This window comes from Cottoperca gobio, chromosome 3 (genome assembly GCF_900634415.1).
Source record: "Cottoperca gobio chromosome 3, fCotGob3.1, whole genome shotgun sequence".
Taxonomy (NCBI): domain Eukaryota; kingdom Metazoa; phylum Chordata; class Actinopteri; order Perciformes; family Bovichtidae; genus Cottoperca; species Cottoperca gobio.
Window position 1 is genome coordinate 1,979,373 of NC_041357.1, and position 22,316 is coordinate 2,001,688.

The 22,316-nt window shown below is 38.7% G+C and overlaps 1 protein-coding gene across 1 annotated transcript in view; it reads left to right on the plus strand.

Annotated features, from left to right (window-relative positions):
- The window catches only part of LOC115028476 (anoctamin-9-like), a 43,022-nt gene that overhangs the window by 3,705 nt on the left and 17,001 nt on the right, over window positions 1-22,316 (plus strand). The window contains exons 3-13 of the mRNA XM_029462283.1: window positions 165-287; window positions 450-589; window positions 2,850-2,899; window positions 3,013-3,071; window positions 3,882-3,961; window positions 6,704-6,838; window positions 8,147-8,240; window positions 8,588-8,648; window positions 8,743-8,825; window positions 19,543-19,647; window positions 20,947-21,111. Coding sequence (XP_029318143.1) covers window positions 165-287; window positions 450-589; window positions 2,850-2,899; window positions 3,013-3,071; window positions 3,882-3,961; window positions 6,704-6,838; window positions 8,147-8,240; window positions 8,588-8,648; window positions 8,743-8,825; window positions 19,543-19,647; window positions 20,947-21,111 — 1,095 coding nt within the window. The remainder of the gene's footprint in view (window positions 1-164; window positions 288-449; window positions 590-2,849; window positions 2,900-3,012; window positions 3,072-3,881; window positions 3,962-6,703; window positions 6,839-8,146; window positions 8,241-8,587; window positions 8,649-8,742; window positions 8,826-19,542; window positions 19,648-20,946; window positions 21,112-22,316) is intronic.

Consider the following 22,316-nt stretch of genomic DNA (forward strand, 5'->3'; position numbering starts at 1 on the left):
TTTGTAAGCCTGATTTGACCAAAACTACTTCTCCAAGTTCTGAAAAACAGTTCAGGTGACTGTAGAGAGCTAGGGTTAAAACAACTTTTTTTTTTTTTATTTTACCTGGACAAATCTTCTGAGCTGCTTTACAATGTTTAACAATGTGTTTTGTTTTTGAACAGCCCGCCCACAGGACGTATGACTACATACTGGTGGCCCACAAGGTGAACGATGACACAGACCTGAAGGCTCAGAGACAGAGAGCCTTCATCCAGCAGCTAGAGAAGAAAAATATCACTGTCACTGTGAGTCTGCTTCCTTCACTTTCCCACATTTCTTCAAAACATCCTGACCTGACACATGACTTAATATAGTGGGAAGGATTGTATGAATCAAAGAAACGGTGTCTTCTTTGATTCATACAAACCTTCCTTCTTTTAATGTGTGTGTTGTTTTTGTTTGTTAAGACGATCTTCCATGATGACAAAGTGTTTTTCGGCCTTCGTGCTCCCATTGAGATGTTCAAAGACTACCAGTACCTGCTCAAAGTCTCTGACTCCTGCAACTGGTGTGGCGATGTAAGGGGCTCCATCACCCAGGCTACAAGGTAACACACACATTTACTGTATATGTACACGCATACCACATACGCAGAGATACACACACACACACACACACACACATCTTTCATATAAACACTGAAAGCTGCTGCTTTCTGAAAGGCTTTCCTTAAAGGAATAGTGTGACAGCTAGTCTGGCTCTGGGCAAAGTAAAACAAATAAATCCACCTATCAGCACCTCTAAAAATCCCTGAATCAATCTTTTGAGTGTTTGTACGGATGAAACAAGCCAAATATAACTTGATTAATAGTGAGCTTTTTATTAGAGCGTTTTTAAACTGCTACGCTCAGTAACTGCCTGCTGGTGGTGGCTCTATATTTACCGTACAAAGTGGTATCAGAACTTCTCACCTTCAGTAAGACTGCAAACAAGGTGATTTCCTTTTAATTTGGTGAGTTGGTGCCAAGTGCTTCATTAGCTTTAGTGGTTGCTGTTGAGAATATATTTTAATCGTGGAAGTCCAAAGAGCGGAGCAGAGTATGTCTGCACATAGACTGTGTGGAAGTCTCCACCTGCTGTTCTGCACAGACTGTGTGGACGTCTCCACCTGCTGTTCTGCACAGACTGTGGACGTCTCCACCTGCTGTTCTGCACCGACTGTGTGGACGTCTCCACCTGCTGTTCTTGTTCATTGGGGTGCAGCAGAACAGAACATGTTACTTCAATGCTTTAGCATCCCTCCCAACGTGGTGATGAACACAGCTTCTGGAGCTGTTGATGCTTCATGTCACCAGTCACTTCACTGTCTATGTGAATCAGAATCAGAATCAGAATCAGAAATCCTTTATTAGTCCCACTACGGGGAAATTTACGTTGTTACAGCAAAAGAGCAAGAGAGTAAAGTTGCGAGTAACAATTAAATAGAATAAAATACAGTAACAGTAATATAAGTACAGAGTCATTGATAGAAATGTGTAAGAGTGAATATTGCACAAGACATTGATAATTGCACACAGTGTTGGAATAGACTTTTCTTGGTGTGGTGGTCTACAGTCTGACCGCTGCAGGAAGAAAGGACCTACAGTATCTCTCCGTGAGACACCGCGGGTGAAGCAGCCTGTCACTGAAGGAGCTGCACAGTGTCCTGGAGGGGGTGGGACATGTTGTCCAATAGAGAGGACAGCTTGGCTGTCATTCTCCTGTCTCCCACCACCTCCAGTGTGCAGTGGGCTCCCCAGGGCAGAGCTGGTCTTCTTCATCAGTCTGTTCAGTCTCTTCCTGTCAGCAGCCGAGATGCTGCTGCCCCAGCAGACCACTCCATAGAAAATAGCTGATGCCACAAAAGAGTCAAAGAAGGTCTTAAGGAGCCCCCTGCAATGAAAGTGTCTATATTAAATACATGAACTCAGACTCTTTACTTCCAAAGTCCTTCCAAATATCTGGGCTCCTGTCAGAGCCATAATGTTTTTAGTTCAAATGTTTGTAGTTTTGTTCTTCAGGGAGCAATGTGGGGATGGTAACACATCACATCACACTCATACTTTTGGTCTCTTTTGGGAGCGTACAGACAGAAAATAGAGAGGTATTTTATTGTGAAGCTTTTATTGTCTTCTCTGAGGCATTTCAGCGGCTGTGGCTCAGGAGGTAGAGTGGTTGTCCAGTGGTCAGATGTTCGGTGGTCAGAGGTTCGGTGGTTCGAACCCCAGCCCCTGCAGTCAGCATGTCAAAGTGTCCTTGGGCAAGATACTGAACCCCAAATTGCTTGCAATGGCCAACGTTGTGTGTGTGAATGGCGATCACTACTGACGAGCTGATATACACCTTGTATGGTAGCCACTGACTCTGTATGAATGTGTGTGTGTGTGAATGCTGACATGTAGTAAAGCGCTTTGAGTGATTGCAAAGATTGGAAAAGCGCTATTAAAAAAAGCAGTCCAATTACCATTTCTTTGAAATGTTTTCAAATCCAGTGAGTCAGATTTACTTTCTGATTTGCGAAAGGAAATTCATATCCCACGGTCTTAGATTTTAAAGATGGCTTTTCACTCTTATTAAAGCACCACAGTTGCCGTAACTTTCAGTGTGTGGAAACAACTGCACAGAAACATGTGAGACTGTAAGGGGAGCAGAGTTTAGTTTAGTTTACATAGACCCATGGGTTGACTAATTTTAGGCTGCAGGATGTGTGTGTGTATGTTGTATATGCCAACACCTGTGCAGTCACAATTAATCATGCTTTATAAACCCACTCAATCTGATCCTGCTCATAGGTTATCCACTTTACTTACATTTCATTATTTCTCCAGGATCCGAATTGTCCATTTCATCCTACATCAGACCTTCATCAACACAGGAGGTGAGTGTGTTACTTTCATAGAACTCAATAGTATCATCTGTAGCCATGAATATTGATTATTGAAGATGTTGTGATATGAGCCTCTCATGCAGATATGTTCTGTTTTCTCTCAGAGAACCTGAAGGAACTGTTGGTGAAGGATGTGTTTGAAACCATGTTCTGCCTCCATGAGGTGAGCCAACCTTTAATCTCAATACACTGCTGGAGCTCTTGCATGGGATGACACAGCTGCACACTGCACACTCAATTACAACATGATAAATGTTTGTGCCAAACATGCTCAGTATACACAGACAACTAATGATATGATGATCTGACACATTGAAAGAGCAGCTGTAGCTACCTGAGAATGTGACTCCTGAAACGGAGGGGAGGCGTGAAGACGTCTCCCTCTGTTGGAACGCTTGTTATTTTAACCACTGAAAGTGTCAGTTAAAAAGAGAAGCTGCTACTTAAATGTTTTCTATAATAAGGAAGAGAGGTGTGTGGCTGTGTGGGTGTGTGTGGGTGGAGTGGATAAAAGGATATACAGTAAAGAAAGGCTCAGCATTTTTACAGGTTTATTAGAGATGATACCAACCATTTGATTATGCCTCGATGGGCGCTGACAAATGGTCTCAGCACATCATTACTCTGCACATATTGTATCATCTTTACACAGAGAAACGAAAGCAGCATGCCTTCAGGGTCTGTAAAGACGACAAGCGAGTAAAAGGCTCAATGACCTGGGAATGTAGTTAATGTTTACTCTATATCACCCAGTAAAAAGGTGATGAAGCAGAGAACTCTGTTGGTTCTTCTTTGTTACAAAGACATAAATGTTTCTCTCTCCAATATTGAGAGTGAGAAGAGCTGTCAAAGTTAACGCATGAAATATTTAGATGTATTTAGATGTTGTAATGTTGATGTGAAACAGTGTATTTGCATATACTGTAGGATAAACACCTGATGTATGTCTGTTGATTTTTCTCATGATTCTCAGAGAAAGAAGCAGAAACAGCTGAAGAGGAAGTGGGCTCGATGGTCGGGTCTTTTTACAGGCCAACCAGTCAACGAAGTCAAGTCAGTCTGTAACTGTCTCTCTGTCTGTAACTGTACACCCGTCTGTCTGTGTAACTATGTCTGTAATTAAGGACAGTAGAATGTAAAACATGTTGCATTTGTTAAGACCAGAGGTTTTCTGAGACAAAGATACTCTAGTGAAAGGGACATGTGCATGGAGATGTTTGAAAAACGAATATATAAGCGGGTTTGAAAGAAAAGAAAAATATATATATCACTACCTGGAGTATAAAGTTTATTTACTGGACCTGATGATGGCGTAGTGGCCTAGTGGTTCGGCTTCTAATACAACACCGGAAGGTTGTGAGTTCAATACCAGGACTGCCACCATTGCGCCCCTGAGCAGCAATCAGCAAAAGGATGATGCAATAAAGCAAGAGAAAAACCCACCTGTCATTTGTTATGCACACACTCACATTCAGGATTACAATATTGTAATCTTCCTTCTGACGCCCTGTTGTGATATAACATCAACCCATCATCACTGATCTTGACCGGCTAAAGGATTAGTCGCCATAGACCGCCTAATTCTTATTACCTAGAAGTAAGGGGCAAACCCATGTAGCACGCAACTGAACTGCGTAGAGCCATGGCCTAATCTTGCAGGGTTCAAAACACAAGCAGTAGACACCCTGAACGCCAAATTGCCTTTGTCATTGTGGCGTACACAATGCTGCCGTACATCTGTCCTCGACACTCACCCCACCGTACAAGGACGCCGACATTGCCACACTGTGTCGAATGTGCAGGGACCACGGTGAGAGGGTCTCTTCCCGCCTGCCTATAGGCTTGGGAGATGCATTCACAAAGCCAAGCTGTGAGGCACACCTGCTCCAACTGAGACACTTCCATCTCTCCCGTGCAGCCGGCGCCGTAACCACACCCCACTGCCACACAGATATTTCTTGGATAGGTCTTTACTGGCTACACCAGAGAGAGAGAGAGAGAGAGAGAGAGAGAGAGAGAGAGAGAGAGAGAGAGAGAGAGAGAGAGAGAGAGAGAGAGAGAGAGAGAGAGAGAGAGAGAGAGAGAGAGACAGAGAGAGAGAGAGAGAGAGAGAGAGAGACAGAGAGAGAGACAGAGAGACAGACAGACAGACAGACAGACAGACAGACAGACAGACAGACAGACAGACAGACAGACAGACAGACAGACAAGTCTCCCTGCGTGACGAAGGCCTCCGGGCCGCTCTTGACTTTGTTGAAAGTCCATTTGCAGAGTGAGCATAGAAAACTCTGAAGATCCAAGCTGTTGGGAAAGTGATTACTCCTATCCTGCGCGTCGGGCAGCAACTTGGATCACTTCTTCCAGAGTCCTTTTGGTGTTTTAGTCTTCTCATCTCAGGTGTAGACGCAGAGGACATAACCTCAAGCTTGTGTCAGCTCACTTCTTATATAGGCCTTTTGCTCTCTCTCCCCATGTTTCACATACTTTTAGTGTGTTTTGTAGTTCTTTCTGTTGTAGTCCTCTGGTGTGTGTCTTGTAGCTCTTGACCTAGACACACTCATACTTCTCCTTTTTAGCTATTCTTCCCGTCCATGTTGACCCCCTCCTTAGTTACACACTCTTGTGTCAGTAAAAGAGCATTCTGGTACATTTCACAATATAGTTTAACCTTTCATTAGTAAGTTACATAGTTGTATCCTTTGTTAATATATCTTTAAGTAATTTACACACATTGCGCATAACAATTTTAGGATTGAGTCTCTGTTTGGCCTTTTGGTCATTTACTTTATCCTTCAATACTTAGAATGGAAAGGCCGAGAGATGAACAGGCCTACTGATTCTCAACCTACTTGACACATGTCAACTCACAAACTGGGCAATACAGATGTAATTTTGCCTCTATGTCATACGCATGGGGTGGAAGATTAAATAATCCAGCTTTGTAACCCTTGATCTGAAAGAACTCCTGAAGTTCATCGGACCAAAGAGAGTCGCCCCGCTGCAGTCACCACAAAGCAGCAATCAACACAGGTGCATCGGCAGGTCCCTTAATTCACACACTCTCTTAGGTGTGCAAGCAGCATAGCTGTCTTGAAAATATCCCCAGTCAGGGTCAGCAGTTCTCCTCCCCTGCTGAACCCAGCCTGAGCCAACCTGCGCTTTCCCTTGCTTAGTTGTTTGCCAGAACTTCCTCAAGGCCAACCAAAAGTCCTTCTCCATTGCCTCCCCAAACTCTTCCCACATCCGGGTATTTGCTTCAGCAACAAAAGAAGCCACAGCCCTTATTGCCTGTCTGTCTGGAGAGACCCCTGGGCCAACCAAACCTGAAAGGCCTCTTTCTTCAACTTGGCAGCCTCTTTCACTACTGGTGTCCACCAGCATGTTCTTAGGTTGCCGCCACGACCGACACCTACGCCCTGCCTACAACTCAGAGCAGCCGCCTTTACAATGGAGGCTTTTGAACATGGCCCCCTCTGACTCCATGTATCTAACCTCCCCCGGAGGTAGGAGTGAAAGACCTCATGGACAGGGGCCTCAGTCAGACATTCCCAGTTCACCCTCAATACTTGTTTAGTATGATGGAGAAAACCCTCAGTTTTTCTCTCATCTGACCAGAGAACCTTTTAACAAACACTGACCCAAATGCAATGTGCATATTTTATAAAAAAGAAAGAAAGAAGCTAACCCTCTGTGATAAAACATTAAAAAAAAAAGCCAAGGTGACTGAACACTGTCTATATTAAGTGCTGTGTTTGTGTTTTACCGCATGTCTGCCTGTGTGTTTCCTCCCTACAGATGTTACTTTGGAGAGAAAGTGGCTTTGTACTACCTGTGGCTAGGCTGGTATACCAAACTGCTGGTTCCAGCTGCTGCTCTGGGTGTTGTAGTTTTCCTTTATGGACTTGCCTTTTTTAACACAAACCCTCTCATGTGAGTCAGATGCTGTGGTGAATGATCTTAAATGTGGAAAACACTTGTCATTTTGCATTAATGTATTTATAAACTCCCTTTGAAACTGTTTAGAATTTGAACATTTTTGATTTTTGTGAATTGTCGTGGTAGTATCAAAAGATACATTGAGCCTCATTCAAGAACATTTTTATATTTTCTTAAACCTCAAAATGTGTTCAGTGAGGTTTGTTTTGTTGTGCAAGTTTTAAATGTCAAATTCACCAAACTCTGTTAACTGGACATAGTTGTTATAAATTGCTTGTTTCAGCCAGATGAATGTCACTTGAGGTGTCAATGTTCATGAGATTGACACAAGTCAATGTTCATGAGATTGACACAAGTCAATGTTCATGAGATTGACACAATTGATAACACTAAAATTGCCATATAAGTATTTGTGATCTGTGTGGCAAAGTTTAATTTACAGCTAGACCTCGGCCAAGGCCAAATGCCCCATCTTGCAATGTTAATGAAAGTGAACAATAATGAATGTATCCGCCCTATGATTCGGATCTGCTCCAAAATGTAATGGTTTCTTCCTTGACCCTTCCACCAAGTTTCATGAAAATTGGGCGAGTAGTTTTTCCGTCATCCTGCTGACAAACAGACAAACCAACCGAACCGAAAACATAAACTCCTTCTCAGAGGTAACATTTCAAAGGACTTAAATGAAGAATTTCACACAGCGGAGCTTCAAGTCCTGACGACACAAATCAATTGGTCTTATGATTCTAAAGCCAAATAAGTGTTTTTGCCCTGTAGAGAAAGATAGACTGTCTGTTCAAGACTTGCACGATAAATCTCATCAAATCAAATCTCATTTTTATAACCCAATACCATAAATTACAATTTTTTTCATGATTAGATCCTTACTCACTAACAAAAGAAAAAGAAACATTTTTTAAAAATGTGAAGTTTCACTGCCATATGCCAGAACAAGGTTGAGGGTGTGGTTCAAGCAGTGAGTGTTTAAGATGGATCTCATGAATTTTATTCGTTCGTCAAAGAAAATATAGTAAACATTTTAAAATTGGTGAATGCCACAGATTCTGCTAAATTACTGCTGATTTCCACATAGGAAAACATGTGATTTTTGCAACTGGTTCTTGTATGAGGTCCAATGTCTCTTGACTCTTGACTTGCCTCTCCAACTTGTCTTTATGTGATGAGATTCGGGGAGCCATGATAAGCCAGCTCTTTCTGTTAACCATGTTTGTTCTAAAAAAAGTAGCAGCTGAATTACCTTTTCCCCCATTAACCATTTAGTTTGTCTCTGTGTGTCCTCAGTAAGGAAGTTTGTCAGTCCAGCATCATTATGTGTCCTCGCTGTGATAAGAGGTGTACCGTGTGGGAGCTGTCCGACACCTGCACCTACGCTAAGGTGAATTTATCTCACTTTATTCTGTTGATTTGATCTCTTCACCCAGCTGCTGTCATTCACATTGGAGTATGAATGTAACTCACAACTTCATCATTGTCTGGGCAGAAAATATGCTGTACCAAGTCACAGCTGCTTTTATATCTTTGAACAGAGTAAAAGGTATTTATTTTACCACATGCGGGATGCTGCAAATGTTTCTTAGTATCTGAGTAACAGCAGTTTTACTAACTAGCCCTTACATTTGAGTGATGAGGAGGTTAGTCAGGACTTTAGACTTTATATTTATGACAATATTTATGATCTTCCCTCTTTATGAGATGTATCATGATGTGTTTGTATCCACACAGGTCAGCCACCTGTTTGACAATGAGGGGACTGTGGCTTTTGCTATGTTCATGGCAATCTGGGGTGAGTTTAAAATTTGAACTAATCTAATGTGATCTACTCTGAAGTCTAATCTCATGTGGTCCCTCTTTACTTGGTTGTCTCTGTGTGTTTTCAGCCACTCTGTTCCTGGAGCTGTGGAAGAGACACAGAGCCAGACATGTCTCTCAGTGGAAGGTCTATGACTGGTGTGAGGAGGAGGTACTAAAGACACATTTGAGTCTAGATCCTGTGTAGTTATCTGTATTTATGTGTTTCCCCTCACTAATGGCATCCCTACAATATCGTGATATGCAGGGTTCAAAAACCTCAAACTGTTTGAATCTTCTGCTGGAAAGATCATTCTTTGTGGTTTCAATATTAGCTTTGTGGAACTTAAATTAAAAATAAAATTTCTGTAAATGGATTATATATATCTGGATCATGAACAGGAACCCAGAATAACAATAATAATAATAATAATAATAATAATAATAAATTGTATTTATAAAGCGCCTTTCAAAGCTAAAAGCAATCTCAAGGCGCTAAAATGCAGGAAAACAACAACAACAGACATAAGATTTTACAGAAAGGCTTTTGTGAAAAGAAAGGTTTTTAGGCGGCCTGTGGAGCCCTCAGGTGTTCTGGGAGGGAATTCCACAAGTGAGGAGCGGCTGAGCAGAAGGCCCGATCGCCCATGGTGCGGAGCTTAGTCCTGGGGGGGTGGAGCAAAGTTTTTTGAGAGGAGCGGAGGCTGTGTGTGGAGAACCAGAAGGAAGAGTCATTTTGTGAATGAAAACCATCTTTTAAAAGCAAGACAACTCAGCAACCAAAGCTGCAGTCATCATTTATCCTCTAATTATTCTATAAAATAGATTTTCTTTCTCATTTCATTTGCCTTTATTTAACTTTAACTTTAATTTAATATTTTATCATTAAGATTAAATATCTTTTTTATCTACACAGACCTGCCCAGTAGAGCATAACAAGATAATTACAACAATATACAAACAACCACACTGAGACATCTGTCACACTTTACAAAAGAGTATACACAATATACAGGTACTATGCAGTACAGAGTATACACAATATACAGGCACTATGCAGTACAGAGTATACACAATATACAGGTACTATGCAGTACAGAGTATACACAATATACAGGCACTATGCAGTACGGAGTATACACAATATACAGGTACTATGCAGTACAGAGTATACACAATATACAGGCACGATGCAGTACAGAGTATACACAATATACAGGCACTATGCAGTACAGAGTATACACAATATACAGGTACTATGCAGTACAGAGTATACACAATATACAGGCACTATGCAGTACAGAGTATACACAATATACAGGTACTATGCAGTACAGAGTATACACAATATACAGGCACTATGCAGTACAGATTATACACAATATACAGGCACTATGCAGTACAGAGTATACACAATGTACAGGCACTATGCAGTACAGAGTATACACAATATACAGGCACTATGCAGTACAGAGTATACACAATATACAGGTACTATGCAGTACAGAGTATACACAATATACAAGCACTATGCAGTACAGAGTATACACAATATACAGTTAATATGCAGTATAGAGTATACACAATATACAGGTACTATGCAGTACAGAGTATACACAATATACAAGCATTATGCAGTACAGAGTATACACAATATACAGGCACTATGCAGTACGGAGTATACACAATATACAGGTACTATGCAGTACAGAGTATACACAATATACAGGCACGATGCAGTACAGAGTATACACAATATACAGGTACTATGCAGTACAGAGTATACACAATATACAGGCACGATGCAGTACGGAGTATACACAATATACAGGCACGATGCAGTACAGAGTATACACAATATACAGGTACTATACAGTACAGAGTATAAACAATATACAGTTAATATGCAGTATAGAGTATACACAATATACAGGCACTATGCAGTACAGAGTATACACAATATACAGGCACTATGCAGTACAGAGTATACACAATATACAGGTACTATGCAGTACAGAGTATACACAATATACAGGCACGATGCAGTACAGAGTATACACAATATACAGGTACTATACAGTACAGAGTATACACAATATAGAGTTAATATGCAGTATAGAGTATACACAATATAAAGGCACTATGCAGTACAGAGTATACACAATATACAGGTACTATGTAGTACAGAGTATACACAATATACAAGCACTATGCAGTACAGAGTATACACAATATACAAGCATTATGCAGTACAGAGTATACACAATATACAGGCACTATGCAGTACAGAGTATACACAATATACAAGCAATATGCAGTACAGAGTATACACAATATACAGGTACTATGCAGTACAGAGTATACACAATATACAGGCACTATGCAGTACAGAGTATACACAATATACAGGCACTATGCAGTACAGAGTATACACAATATACAGGCACTATGCAGTACAGAGTATACACAATATACAGGTACTATGCAGTACAGAGTATACACAATATACAAGCACTATGCAGTACAGAGTATACACAATATACAGGTACTATGCAGTACAGAGTATACACAATATACAAGCACTCAGAGCATACACACTATACAGGCACTATGCAGTACAGAGTATACACAATATACAGGTACTATGCAGTACAGAGTATACACAATATACAAGCACTATGCAGTACAGAGTATACACAATATACAAGCATTATGCAGTACAGAGTATACACAATATACAGGCACTATGCAGTACAGAGTATACACAAGATACAAGCAATATGCAGTACAGAGTATACACAATATACAGGTACTATGCAGTACAGAGTATACACAATATACATTCACTATGCAGTACAGATTATACACAATATACAGGCACTATGCAGTACAGAGTATACACAATATACGGCACTATGCAGTACAGAGTATACACAATATACAGGCACTATGCAGTACAGAGTATACACAATATACAGGCACTATGCAGTACAGAGTATACACAATATACGGGCACTATGCAGTACAGAGTATACACAATATACGGGCACTATGCAGTACAGAGTATACACAATATACGGGCACTATGCAGTACAGAGTATACACAATATACAGGCACTATGCAGTACAGAGTATACACAATATACAGGTACTATGCAGTACAGAGTATACACAATATACAAGCACTATGCAGTACAGAGTATACACAATATACAGTTAATATGCAGTATAGAGTATACACAATATACAGGTACTATGCAGTACAGAGTATACACAATATACACGCACTATGCAGTACAGAGTATACACAATATACAAGGACTATGCAGTACAGAGTATACACAATATACAAGCACTATGCAGTACAGAGTATACACAATATACAGGCACTATGCAGTACAGAGTATACACAATATACAGGTACTATACAGTACAGAGTATACACAATATAGAGTTAATATGCAGTATAGAGTATACACAATATACAGCCACTAGCAAAGTTAGAGTAATTCACAATATACAGGCACTATGCAGTACAGAGTATACACAATATACAGGGCACTATTGCAGTACAGAGTATACACATATACAGCACTATGCAGTACAGAGTCTACACAATATACAAGGTACTATGCAGTACAGAGTATACACAATATACAAGTCACTATGCAGTACAGAGTATACACAATATACACGCACTATGCAGTACAGAGTATACACAATATACAGGTACTATGCAGTACAGAGTATACACAATAGACAAAAGCACTAATGCATCAGAGTATACACAATATACAAGGACATATGCAGTACACAGTATACACAATATACAAGCACTATGCAGTACAGAGTTATACACATATACAGGCGACTAAGTACAGAGTAATAAGCACTATGCAGTAAGAGTAAAGTATACCAATATACAGTTAATATGCAGTATAGAGTATACACAATATACAGGTACTATGCAGTACAGAGTATACACAATATACACGCACTATGCAGTACAGAGTATACACAATATACAAGGACTATGCAGTACAGAGTATACACAATATACAAGCACTATGCAGTACAGAGTATACACAATATACAAGCAATATGCAGTACAAAGTATACACAATATACAGGCACTATGCAGTACAGATTATACACGATATACAGGCACTATGCAGTACAGAGTATACACAATATACAGCCACTATGCAGTACAGAGTATACACAATATACGGGCACTATGCAGTACAGAGTATACACAATATACAGGCACTATGCAGTACAGAGTATACACAATATACAGGTACTATGCAGTACAGAGTATACACAATATACAAGCACTATGCAGTACAGAGTATACACAATATACAAGCACTATGCAGTACAGAGTATACACAATATACAGGTAATATGCAGTATAGAGTATACACAATATACAGGTACAATGCAGTACACAGTATACACAATATACAAGCACTATGCAGTACAGAGTATATACAATATACAAGGACTATGCAGTACAGAGTATACACAATATACAAGCACTATGCAGTACAGAGTATACACAATATACAGGCACTATGCAGTACAGAGTATACACAATATACAGTTAATATGCAGTATAGAGTATACACAATATACAGGTACAATGCAGTACACAGTATACACAATATACAAGCACTATGCAGTACAGAGTATATACAATATACAAGGACTATGCAGTACAGAGTATACACAATATACAAGCACTATGCAGTACAGAGTATACACAATATACAGGCACTATGCAGTACAGAGTATACACAATATACAGGCACTATGCAGTACAGAGTATACACAATATACAGGCACTATGCAGTACAGAGTATACACAATATACAGGCACTATGCAGTACAGAGTATACACGATATACAGGCACTATGCAGTACAGAGTATACACGATATACAGGCACTATGCAGTACAGAGTATACACGATATACAGGTACTATGCACTACAGAGTATACACAATATACAGGCACTATGCAGTACAGAGTATACACAATATATAGGCACTATGCAGTACAGAGTATACACGATATACAGGTACTATACAGTACAGAGTATACACAATATACAGGCACTATGCAGTACAGAGTATACACAATATACAGGCACTATGCAGTACAGAGTATACACAATATACAAGCATTATGCAGTACAGAGTATACACAATATACAGGCACTATGCAGTACAGAGTATACACAATATACAAGCAGTATGCAGTACAGAGTATACACAATATACAAGCAGTATGCAGTACAGAGTATACACAATATACAAGCAGTATGCAGTACAGAGTATACACAATATACAGGCACTATGCAGTACAGAGTATACACAATATACAGGCACTATGCAGTACAGAGTATACACAATATACAGGCACTATGCAGTACAGAGTATACACAATATACAGGCACTATGCAGTACAGAGTATACACAATATACAGGTACTATACAGTACAGAGTATACACAATATAGAGTTAATATGCAGTATAGAGTATACACAATATACAGGCACTATGCAGTACAGAGTATACACAATATACAGGTACTATGCAGTACAGAGTATACACAATATACAGGTACTATGCAGTATAGAGTATACACAATATACAGGCACTATGCAGTACAGAGTATACACAATATACAGGCACTATGCAGTACAGAGTATACACAATATACCAGCATTATGCAGTACAGAGTATACACAATGTACAGGTACTATGTAGTACAGAGTATACACAATATACAAGCACTATGCAGTACAGAGTATACACAATATACAAGCACTATGCAGTACAGAGTATACACAATATACAGGCACTATGCAGTACAGAGTATACACAATATACAAGCAATATGCAGTACAGAGTATACACAATATACAGGTACTATGCAGTACAGAGTATACACAATATACAGGCACTATGCAGTACAGATTATACACAATATACAGGCACTATGCAGTACAGAGTATACACAATATACAGGCACTATGCAGATCAGAGTATACACAATATACAGGCACTATGCACAATATACAGGCACTATGCAGTACAGAGTATGCACAATATACGGGCACTATGCAGTACAGAGTATACACAATATACGGGCACTATGCAGTACAGAGTATACACAATATACGGGCACTATGCAGTACAGAATATACACAATATACGGGCACTATGCAGTACAGAGTATACACAATATACAGGCACTATGCAGTACAGAGTATACACAATATACAGGTACTATGCAGTACAGAGTATACACAATATACAAGCACTATGCAGTACAGAGTATACACAATATACAGTTAATATGCAGTATAGAGTATACACAATATACAGGTACTATGCAGTACAGAGTATACACAATATATAGGCACTATGCAGTACAGAGTATACACAATATACAGGCACTATGCAGTTTAGAGTATACACAATATACAGGCACTATGCAGTACAGAGTATACACAATATACAGGCACTATGCAGTACAGAGTATACACAATATACAGGTACTATGCAGTATAGAGTATACACAATATACAGGCAGTACAGAGTATACACAATATACAGTTAATATGCAGTATAGAGTATACACAATATACAAGCACTATGCAGTACAGAGTATACACAATATACAGGCACTATGCAGTACAGAGTATACACAATATACAGGCACTATGCAGTACAGAGTATACACAATATACAGGCACTATGCAGTACAGAGTATACACAATATACAGGCACTATGCAGTACAGAGTATACACAATATACAGGCACTATGCAGTACAGAGTATACACGATATACAGGTACTATGCAGTACAGAGTATACACAATATACAGGCACTATGCAGTACAGAGTATACACAATATACAGGCACTATGCAGTACAGAGTATACACAATATACAGGTACTATGCAGTACAGAGTATACACAATATACAGGTACTATACAGTACAGAGTATACACAATATAGAGTTAATATGGAGTATAGAGTATACACATATTAACTCTATATTGTGTATACTCTGTACTGTATAGTACCTGTATATTGTGTATACTCTGTACTTCATAGTGCCTGTATATTGTGTATACTCTATACTGCATATTAACTCTATATTGTGTATACTCTGTACTGTATAGTACCTGTATATTGTGTGTACTGCATAGTGCTTGTATATTGTGTATACTCTGTACTACATAGTACCTGTATATTACAGTACAGAGTATACACAATATACAGGTACTATGCAGTACAGAGTATACACAATATACAGGTACTATACAGTACAGAGTATACACAATATAGAGTTAATATGCAGTATAGAGTATACACAATATACAGGCACTATGCAGTACAGAGTATACACAATATACAAGCAATATGCAGTACAGAGTATACACAATATACAGGCACTATGCAGTACAGAGTATACACAATATACAAGCAATATGCAGTACAGAGTATACACAATATACAAGCACTATGCAGTACAGAGTATACACAATATACAAGCATTATGCAGTACAGAGTATACACAATATACAAGCACTATGCAGTACAGAGTATACACAATATACAAGCAATATGCAGTACAGAGTATACACAATATACAAGCAATATGCAGTACAGAGTATACACAATATACAAGCACAATGCAGTACAGAGTATACACAATATACAAGCAATATGCAGTACAGAGTATACACAATATACAAGCACAATGCAGTACAGAGTATACACAATATACAAGCATTATGCAGTACAGAGTATACACAATATACAAGCACTATTTAGTGCAGAGTATACACAATATACAAGCAATATGCAGTACAGAGTATACACAATATACAGGCACTATGCAGTACAGAGTATACACAATATACAGGTACTATACAGTACAGAGTATACACAATATACAGGTACTATACAGTACAGAGTATACACAATATAGAGTTAATATGCAGTATAGAGTATACACAATATACAGGCACTATGCAGTACAGAGTATACACAATATACAAGCAATATGCAGTACAGAGTATACACAATATACAAGCACTATGCAGTACAGAGTATACACAATATACAAGCATTATGCAGTACAGAGTATACACAATATACAAGCACTATGCAGTACAGAGTATACACAATATACAAGCAATATGCAGTACAGAGTATACACAATATACAGGCACTATGCAGTACAGAGTATACACAATATACAGGCACTATGCAGTACAGAGTATACACAATATACAAGCAATATGCAGTACAGAGTATACACAATATACAAGCACAATGCAGTACAGAGTATACACAATATACAAGCATTATGCAGTACAGAGTATACACAATATACAAGCACTATTTAGTACAGAGTATACACAATATACAAGCAATATGCAGTACAGAGGATACACAATATACAGGCACTATGCAGTACAGAGTATACACAATATACAGGTACTATACAGTACAGAGTATACACAATATACAAGCACTATGCAGTACAGAGTATACACAATATAGAGTTAATATGCAGTATAGAGTATACACAATATACAGGTACTATGCAGTACAGAGTATACACAATATACAGGCACTATGCAGTACAGAGTATACACAATATACAGGCACTATGCAGTACAGAGTATACACAATATACAGGTACTATACAGTACAGAGTGTACACAATATAGAGTTAATATGCAGTATAGAGTATACACAATATACAGGCACTATGCAGTACAGAGTATACACAATATACAGGCACTATGCAGTACAGAGTATACACAATATACAGGTACTATGCAGTACAGAGTATACACAATATACAAGCACTATGCAGTACAGAGTATACACAATATACAAGCAATATGCAGTACAGAGTATACACAATATACAGGCACTATGCAGTACAGAGTATACACAATATACAGGTACTATACAGTACAGAGTATACACAATATACAGGTACTATACAGTACAGAGTATACACAATATAGAGTTAATATGCAGTATAGAGTATACACAATATACAGGCACTATGCAGTACAGAGTATACACAATATACAAGCAATATGCAGTACAGAGTATACACAATATACAAGCACTATGCAGTACAGAGTATACACAATATACAAGCATTATGCAGTACAGAGTATACACAATATACAAGCACTATGCAGTACAGAGTATACACAATATACAAGCAATATGCAGTACAGAGTATACACAATATACAGGCACTATGCAGTACAGAGTATACACAATATACAGGCACTATGCAGTACAGAGTATACACAATATACAAGCAATATGCAGTACAGAGTATACACAATATACAAGCACAATGCAGTACAGAGTATACACAATATACAAGCATTATGCAGTACAGAGTATACACAATATACAAGCACTATTTAGTACAGAGTATACACAATATACAAGCAATATGCAGTACAGAGCATACACAATATACAGGCACTATGCAGTACAGAGTATACACAATATACAGGTACTATACAGTACAGAGTATACACAATATACAAGCACTATGCAGTACAGAGTATACACAATATAGAGTTAATATGCAGTATAGAGTATACACAATATACAGGTACTATGCAGTACAGAGTATACACAATATACAGGCACTATGCAGTACAGAGTATACACAATATACAGGCACTATGCAGTACAGAGTATACACAATATACAGGTACTATACAGTACAGAGTGTACACAATATAGAGTTAATATGCAGTATAGAGTATACACAATATACAGGCACTATGCAGTACAGAGTATACACAATATACAGGCACTATGCAGTACAGAGTATACACAATATACAGGTACTATGCAGTACAGAGTATACACAATATACAAGCACTATGCAGTACAGAGTATACACAATATACAGGTACTATGTAGTACAGAGTATACACAATATACAAGCACAATGCAGTACAGAGTATACACATTATACAAGCATTATGCAGTACAGAGTATACACAATATACAGGCACTATGCAGTACAGAGTATACACAATATACAGGCACTATGCAGTACAGAGTATACACAATATACAAGCAATATGCAGTACAGAGTATACACAATATACAGGTACTATACAGTACAGAGTATACACAATATACAGGCACTATGCAGTACAGAGTATACACAATATACAGTTAATATGCAGTACAGAGTACACACAATATACAGGTACTATGCAGTACAGAGTATACACAATATACATTTAATATGCAGTTAAGAGTATACACACTATAAAGGTAATATGCAGTACACAGAACGTAGGATTATTACTGCCACATATCTGTGTGTATTACATGACTTCAGCTTTGATTGGAAGTTTCAGTTTTCTGCTTTCTAATAATAATTGTTATTTTCATTTGTGATGTGTTTTTTACGTTTACATTCTGTTGAGCTCAAATTGACAGCATAATTCTTGACCTTGAAAAATCCTTTCCAAGGAGCTTTTTCTGGAGCTTTTACCTTCATCTCATGGCTTTCATCAGTGGAGATGGCTCAGTGTCCTAACCATGTTAGAAACCTTTGGATCACCATTCTTAAATCGCATGAATGCATCATCCGAAGCTTTGTTATGTCATCATTTTCCGAAACATTTTATAATGTTGGCTGCTCTGGGTTCAGGGGGTTACACAATATCATTATGTGTCAGATTTTGTCAGATGTATGTGAACAGCTGATCTCAAATCATATTAACTAAATGATACAAAGAAGTTTGTATTTGCAGGTTTTGTGTGAGTTGGATCTCAGACTGTGTGTGTGTGTGTTGACAGGAGGAACTAATTCTGGAAATAGTCAATGACCCAAACTGTAAACCCAAGCAGTTCAGACACTCCTACCTGCGCAGCACTCTGGTCCTCATTCTGGTAACTCTCATGGTGAGGCACGCACGCACGCACGCACGCACGCACGCACGCACGCACGCACGCACGCACACATATGGAAAATACTTTCTTGTACTGTGAGATATTGGACAAAATGTATTTACAGATTTGAACTTTATTGTTTCAAATCTATGTTGAAATTGATGCATTTCTATACTCACTACAAAACAGTGAATACAGTGTCCTTCTTTGTTCTCACCTATGTCACACAGCTTGAGCGACACCCATCTGTTTACCTACAGGTAAAAGAGAGAAACACACAGAAAGGCATGAGAGATTTGATAGTAACATTGTCAGCAGGCAGAGCTTCATAAGAGCAGGAAGCTGTGTGTTCACAGGTTTCTTTGTTCACATATCTCAGCTGCTCTGAAGGAGCTTCCAGTACAACGTTGCAGCACGGTATAGCTCAGCTAAATAATGGAGTTAACAGCTATCGTTGATGGACTGGAGCCAGGTGCCATTGAGTTCAATAATGGTGCGCTCAACTTCTATTCAGTAAAAATTAGTATTGGCTAAAGTTATATGATACATAATCATGATGTGTTCAAATTTTAGTGAGAAACTCTAATATAACCAGTTGTTTGTAGGAGATGTTTTCACAGCAATATAAAATAGATGTTAGTGTTTAACTTCCTAACACTAGCTCTAAGCAGCTTGTAACACATAATTAAAACTTCTAAGACAATCATTTATTTCATTTGGTATCAAATTGCATATGAAGAATCGTGGAATTTAACTCGCATTGGTGTCGACTACTAAATTTGTGGTATCATGACAACCCTAACAGCGGTACCTGGGAGGCTTTCTGGTAAATACTTGTTATTGTTTTGTGTTGTTAATTGATTTCCAACAATAAGTATATATACATTTGTAAGCACATTTGACCACACACCTTGATAAGAGTATTAGATACTTAAACATTTAGCCTTTAACCTCTTGAGCCTTATCCTTCCAAGAAATGTATAAATAACATACCAAAATTGAATCAGAAATAGTTCCTCAACCATCTGGTCTCATTTGAAAGGTAAGAAGCTAAATAATATGAATCCATTGTAAGCAAACCTATTTCTATTACCATTCCATATAATATTTACTGCTGGAACATGAGTGCAATTTAATCAAAACAAAAACAAAAAGAAAAGGTTCAACTCCGATTGCAGCGTTACAGAACAGAAAATAAAGTAAGATGAGAGCAATAGAGGATAAGCTAAACTGTGTGTGTGTGTGTGTGTGTGTGTGTGTGTGTGTGTGTGTGTGTGTGTGTGTGTGTGTGTGTGTGTGTGTGTCCTCTAGCTGATGCTGATCATCGGCCTGGCTCATGCCCTGGTGGTGTTTCGAGTGGTGGCCGCCCCCTTGATGTCTGAGGGTAGATGGGAGTTCATCCGGGATCATGCCAACACTGTGGCTGTGATGCTTGGAGCTGTGCTGCACTATGTCACCATTCAGATCATGACCCGGGTACTTATACATTTATCTTGATCCTTGTGCTGCATTCACACAATGAAGATCAGGAAGAACTGCCCTTATTCCAAGTTGTTTTAAATGTTAACACATTATTCCAAGGTGGTTAGCCATAAAGCAGACAATCAGCCTAAATGAGTTGCTTTTGTTGTCTTATTTATTTGTAGCCGTTCGTTAGATAGTCAAACTAGATACAAACAGCTCCCATAAAATGAGCTGAATGGATTGTATTAGTGTTAATATTGGATTTTATTTACCTGTAACTTCCAGCAGTGTTGCATTCGCAGCCCTTCTGCCAATAGTTTGTCAACTTGTCAGTAGTTCTTTTGGGAAATATGGTTGGTGTCAGAATTTCCTGATATCTTTAACTCTAATTGCAAGTCTGAGGCTGACGAGCAGTTTTTTCCTCTCTGCTGCTCGTAATAACAGTTGAGAATTATATGACATGCATGCCGCATCAGAACCACACCCTGATGCGTGCTGGTCTGGGTAAACATGAATCCTTCGAACAGAGATAAAGCCACACCCTGGTTTTGTTTGTTGGGAACTTCACCCTGCCCTCTGTTGGTTACGTACACTATGACGTAACTGAAGATAAACCAAAATCTGAATGGTCTTGGCTTATCCTGTAAGGAAATATAAACTACATAATGACACTAGCTACTGTGCATATTTTTTAATTAACTGACTGGCTTGTGAAGCACTAATACATGGAGCAGCTCCGTGGAGTCTACAAACATTGATGCAAAACATTTTTCTCTTTTTCAACAAGCTGGTTATGTAACGTTATTACACGGCTTAGTTAAATACTCGATTCTGATTGGTCAGTTTCAACATGCTGCGGTCTGTTATTTCTGTACAGCACACCGCTTCTATGTATAACAGACTGTTGCTAAGGATGCTCTGATCATAGGACCACGTCCAATCATATCAATCCACAGAAAGAAGTCCAGTAAATTTAACAATGTCTGCTGTGGCCAAAAATACACATTAGTTTTCCGTTACTCCATCAGAAAAAACATTTTTTATACAGCACAAAACTTTGGATTCATGACGGCTGTACTGTCCCCGTAAAGAAAAGAAAAAGAACAAGAACAAGAAAACAGCGCAGAGAGGTTAGCAAAAGAGGTTAGCAAGAGAGGTTAAAAGACACAAAGAGCTGGACGAGAGAGAAACCGTCCGAAGAAGACAGACAGGAAGTA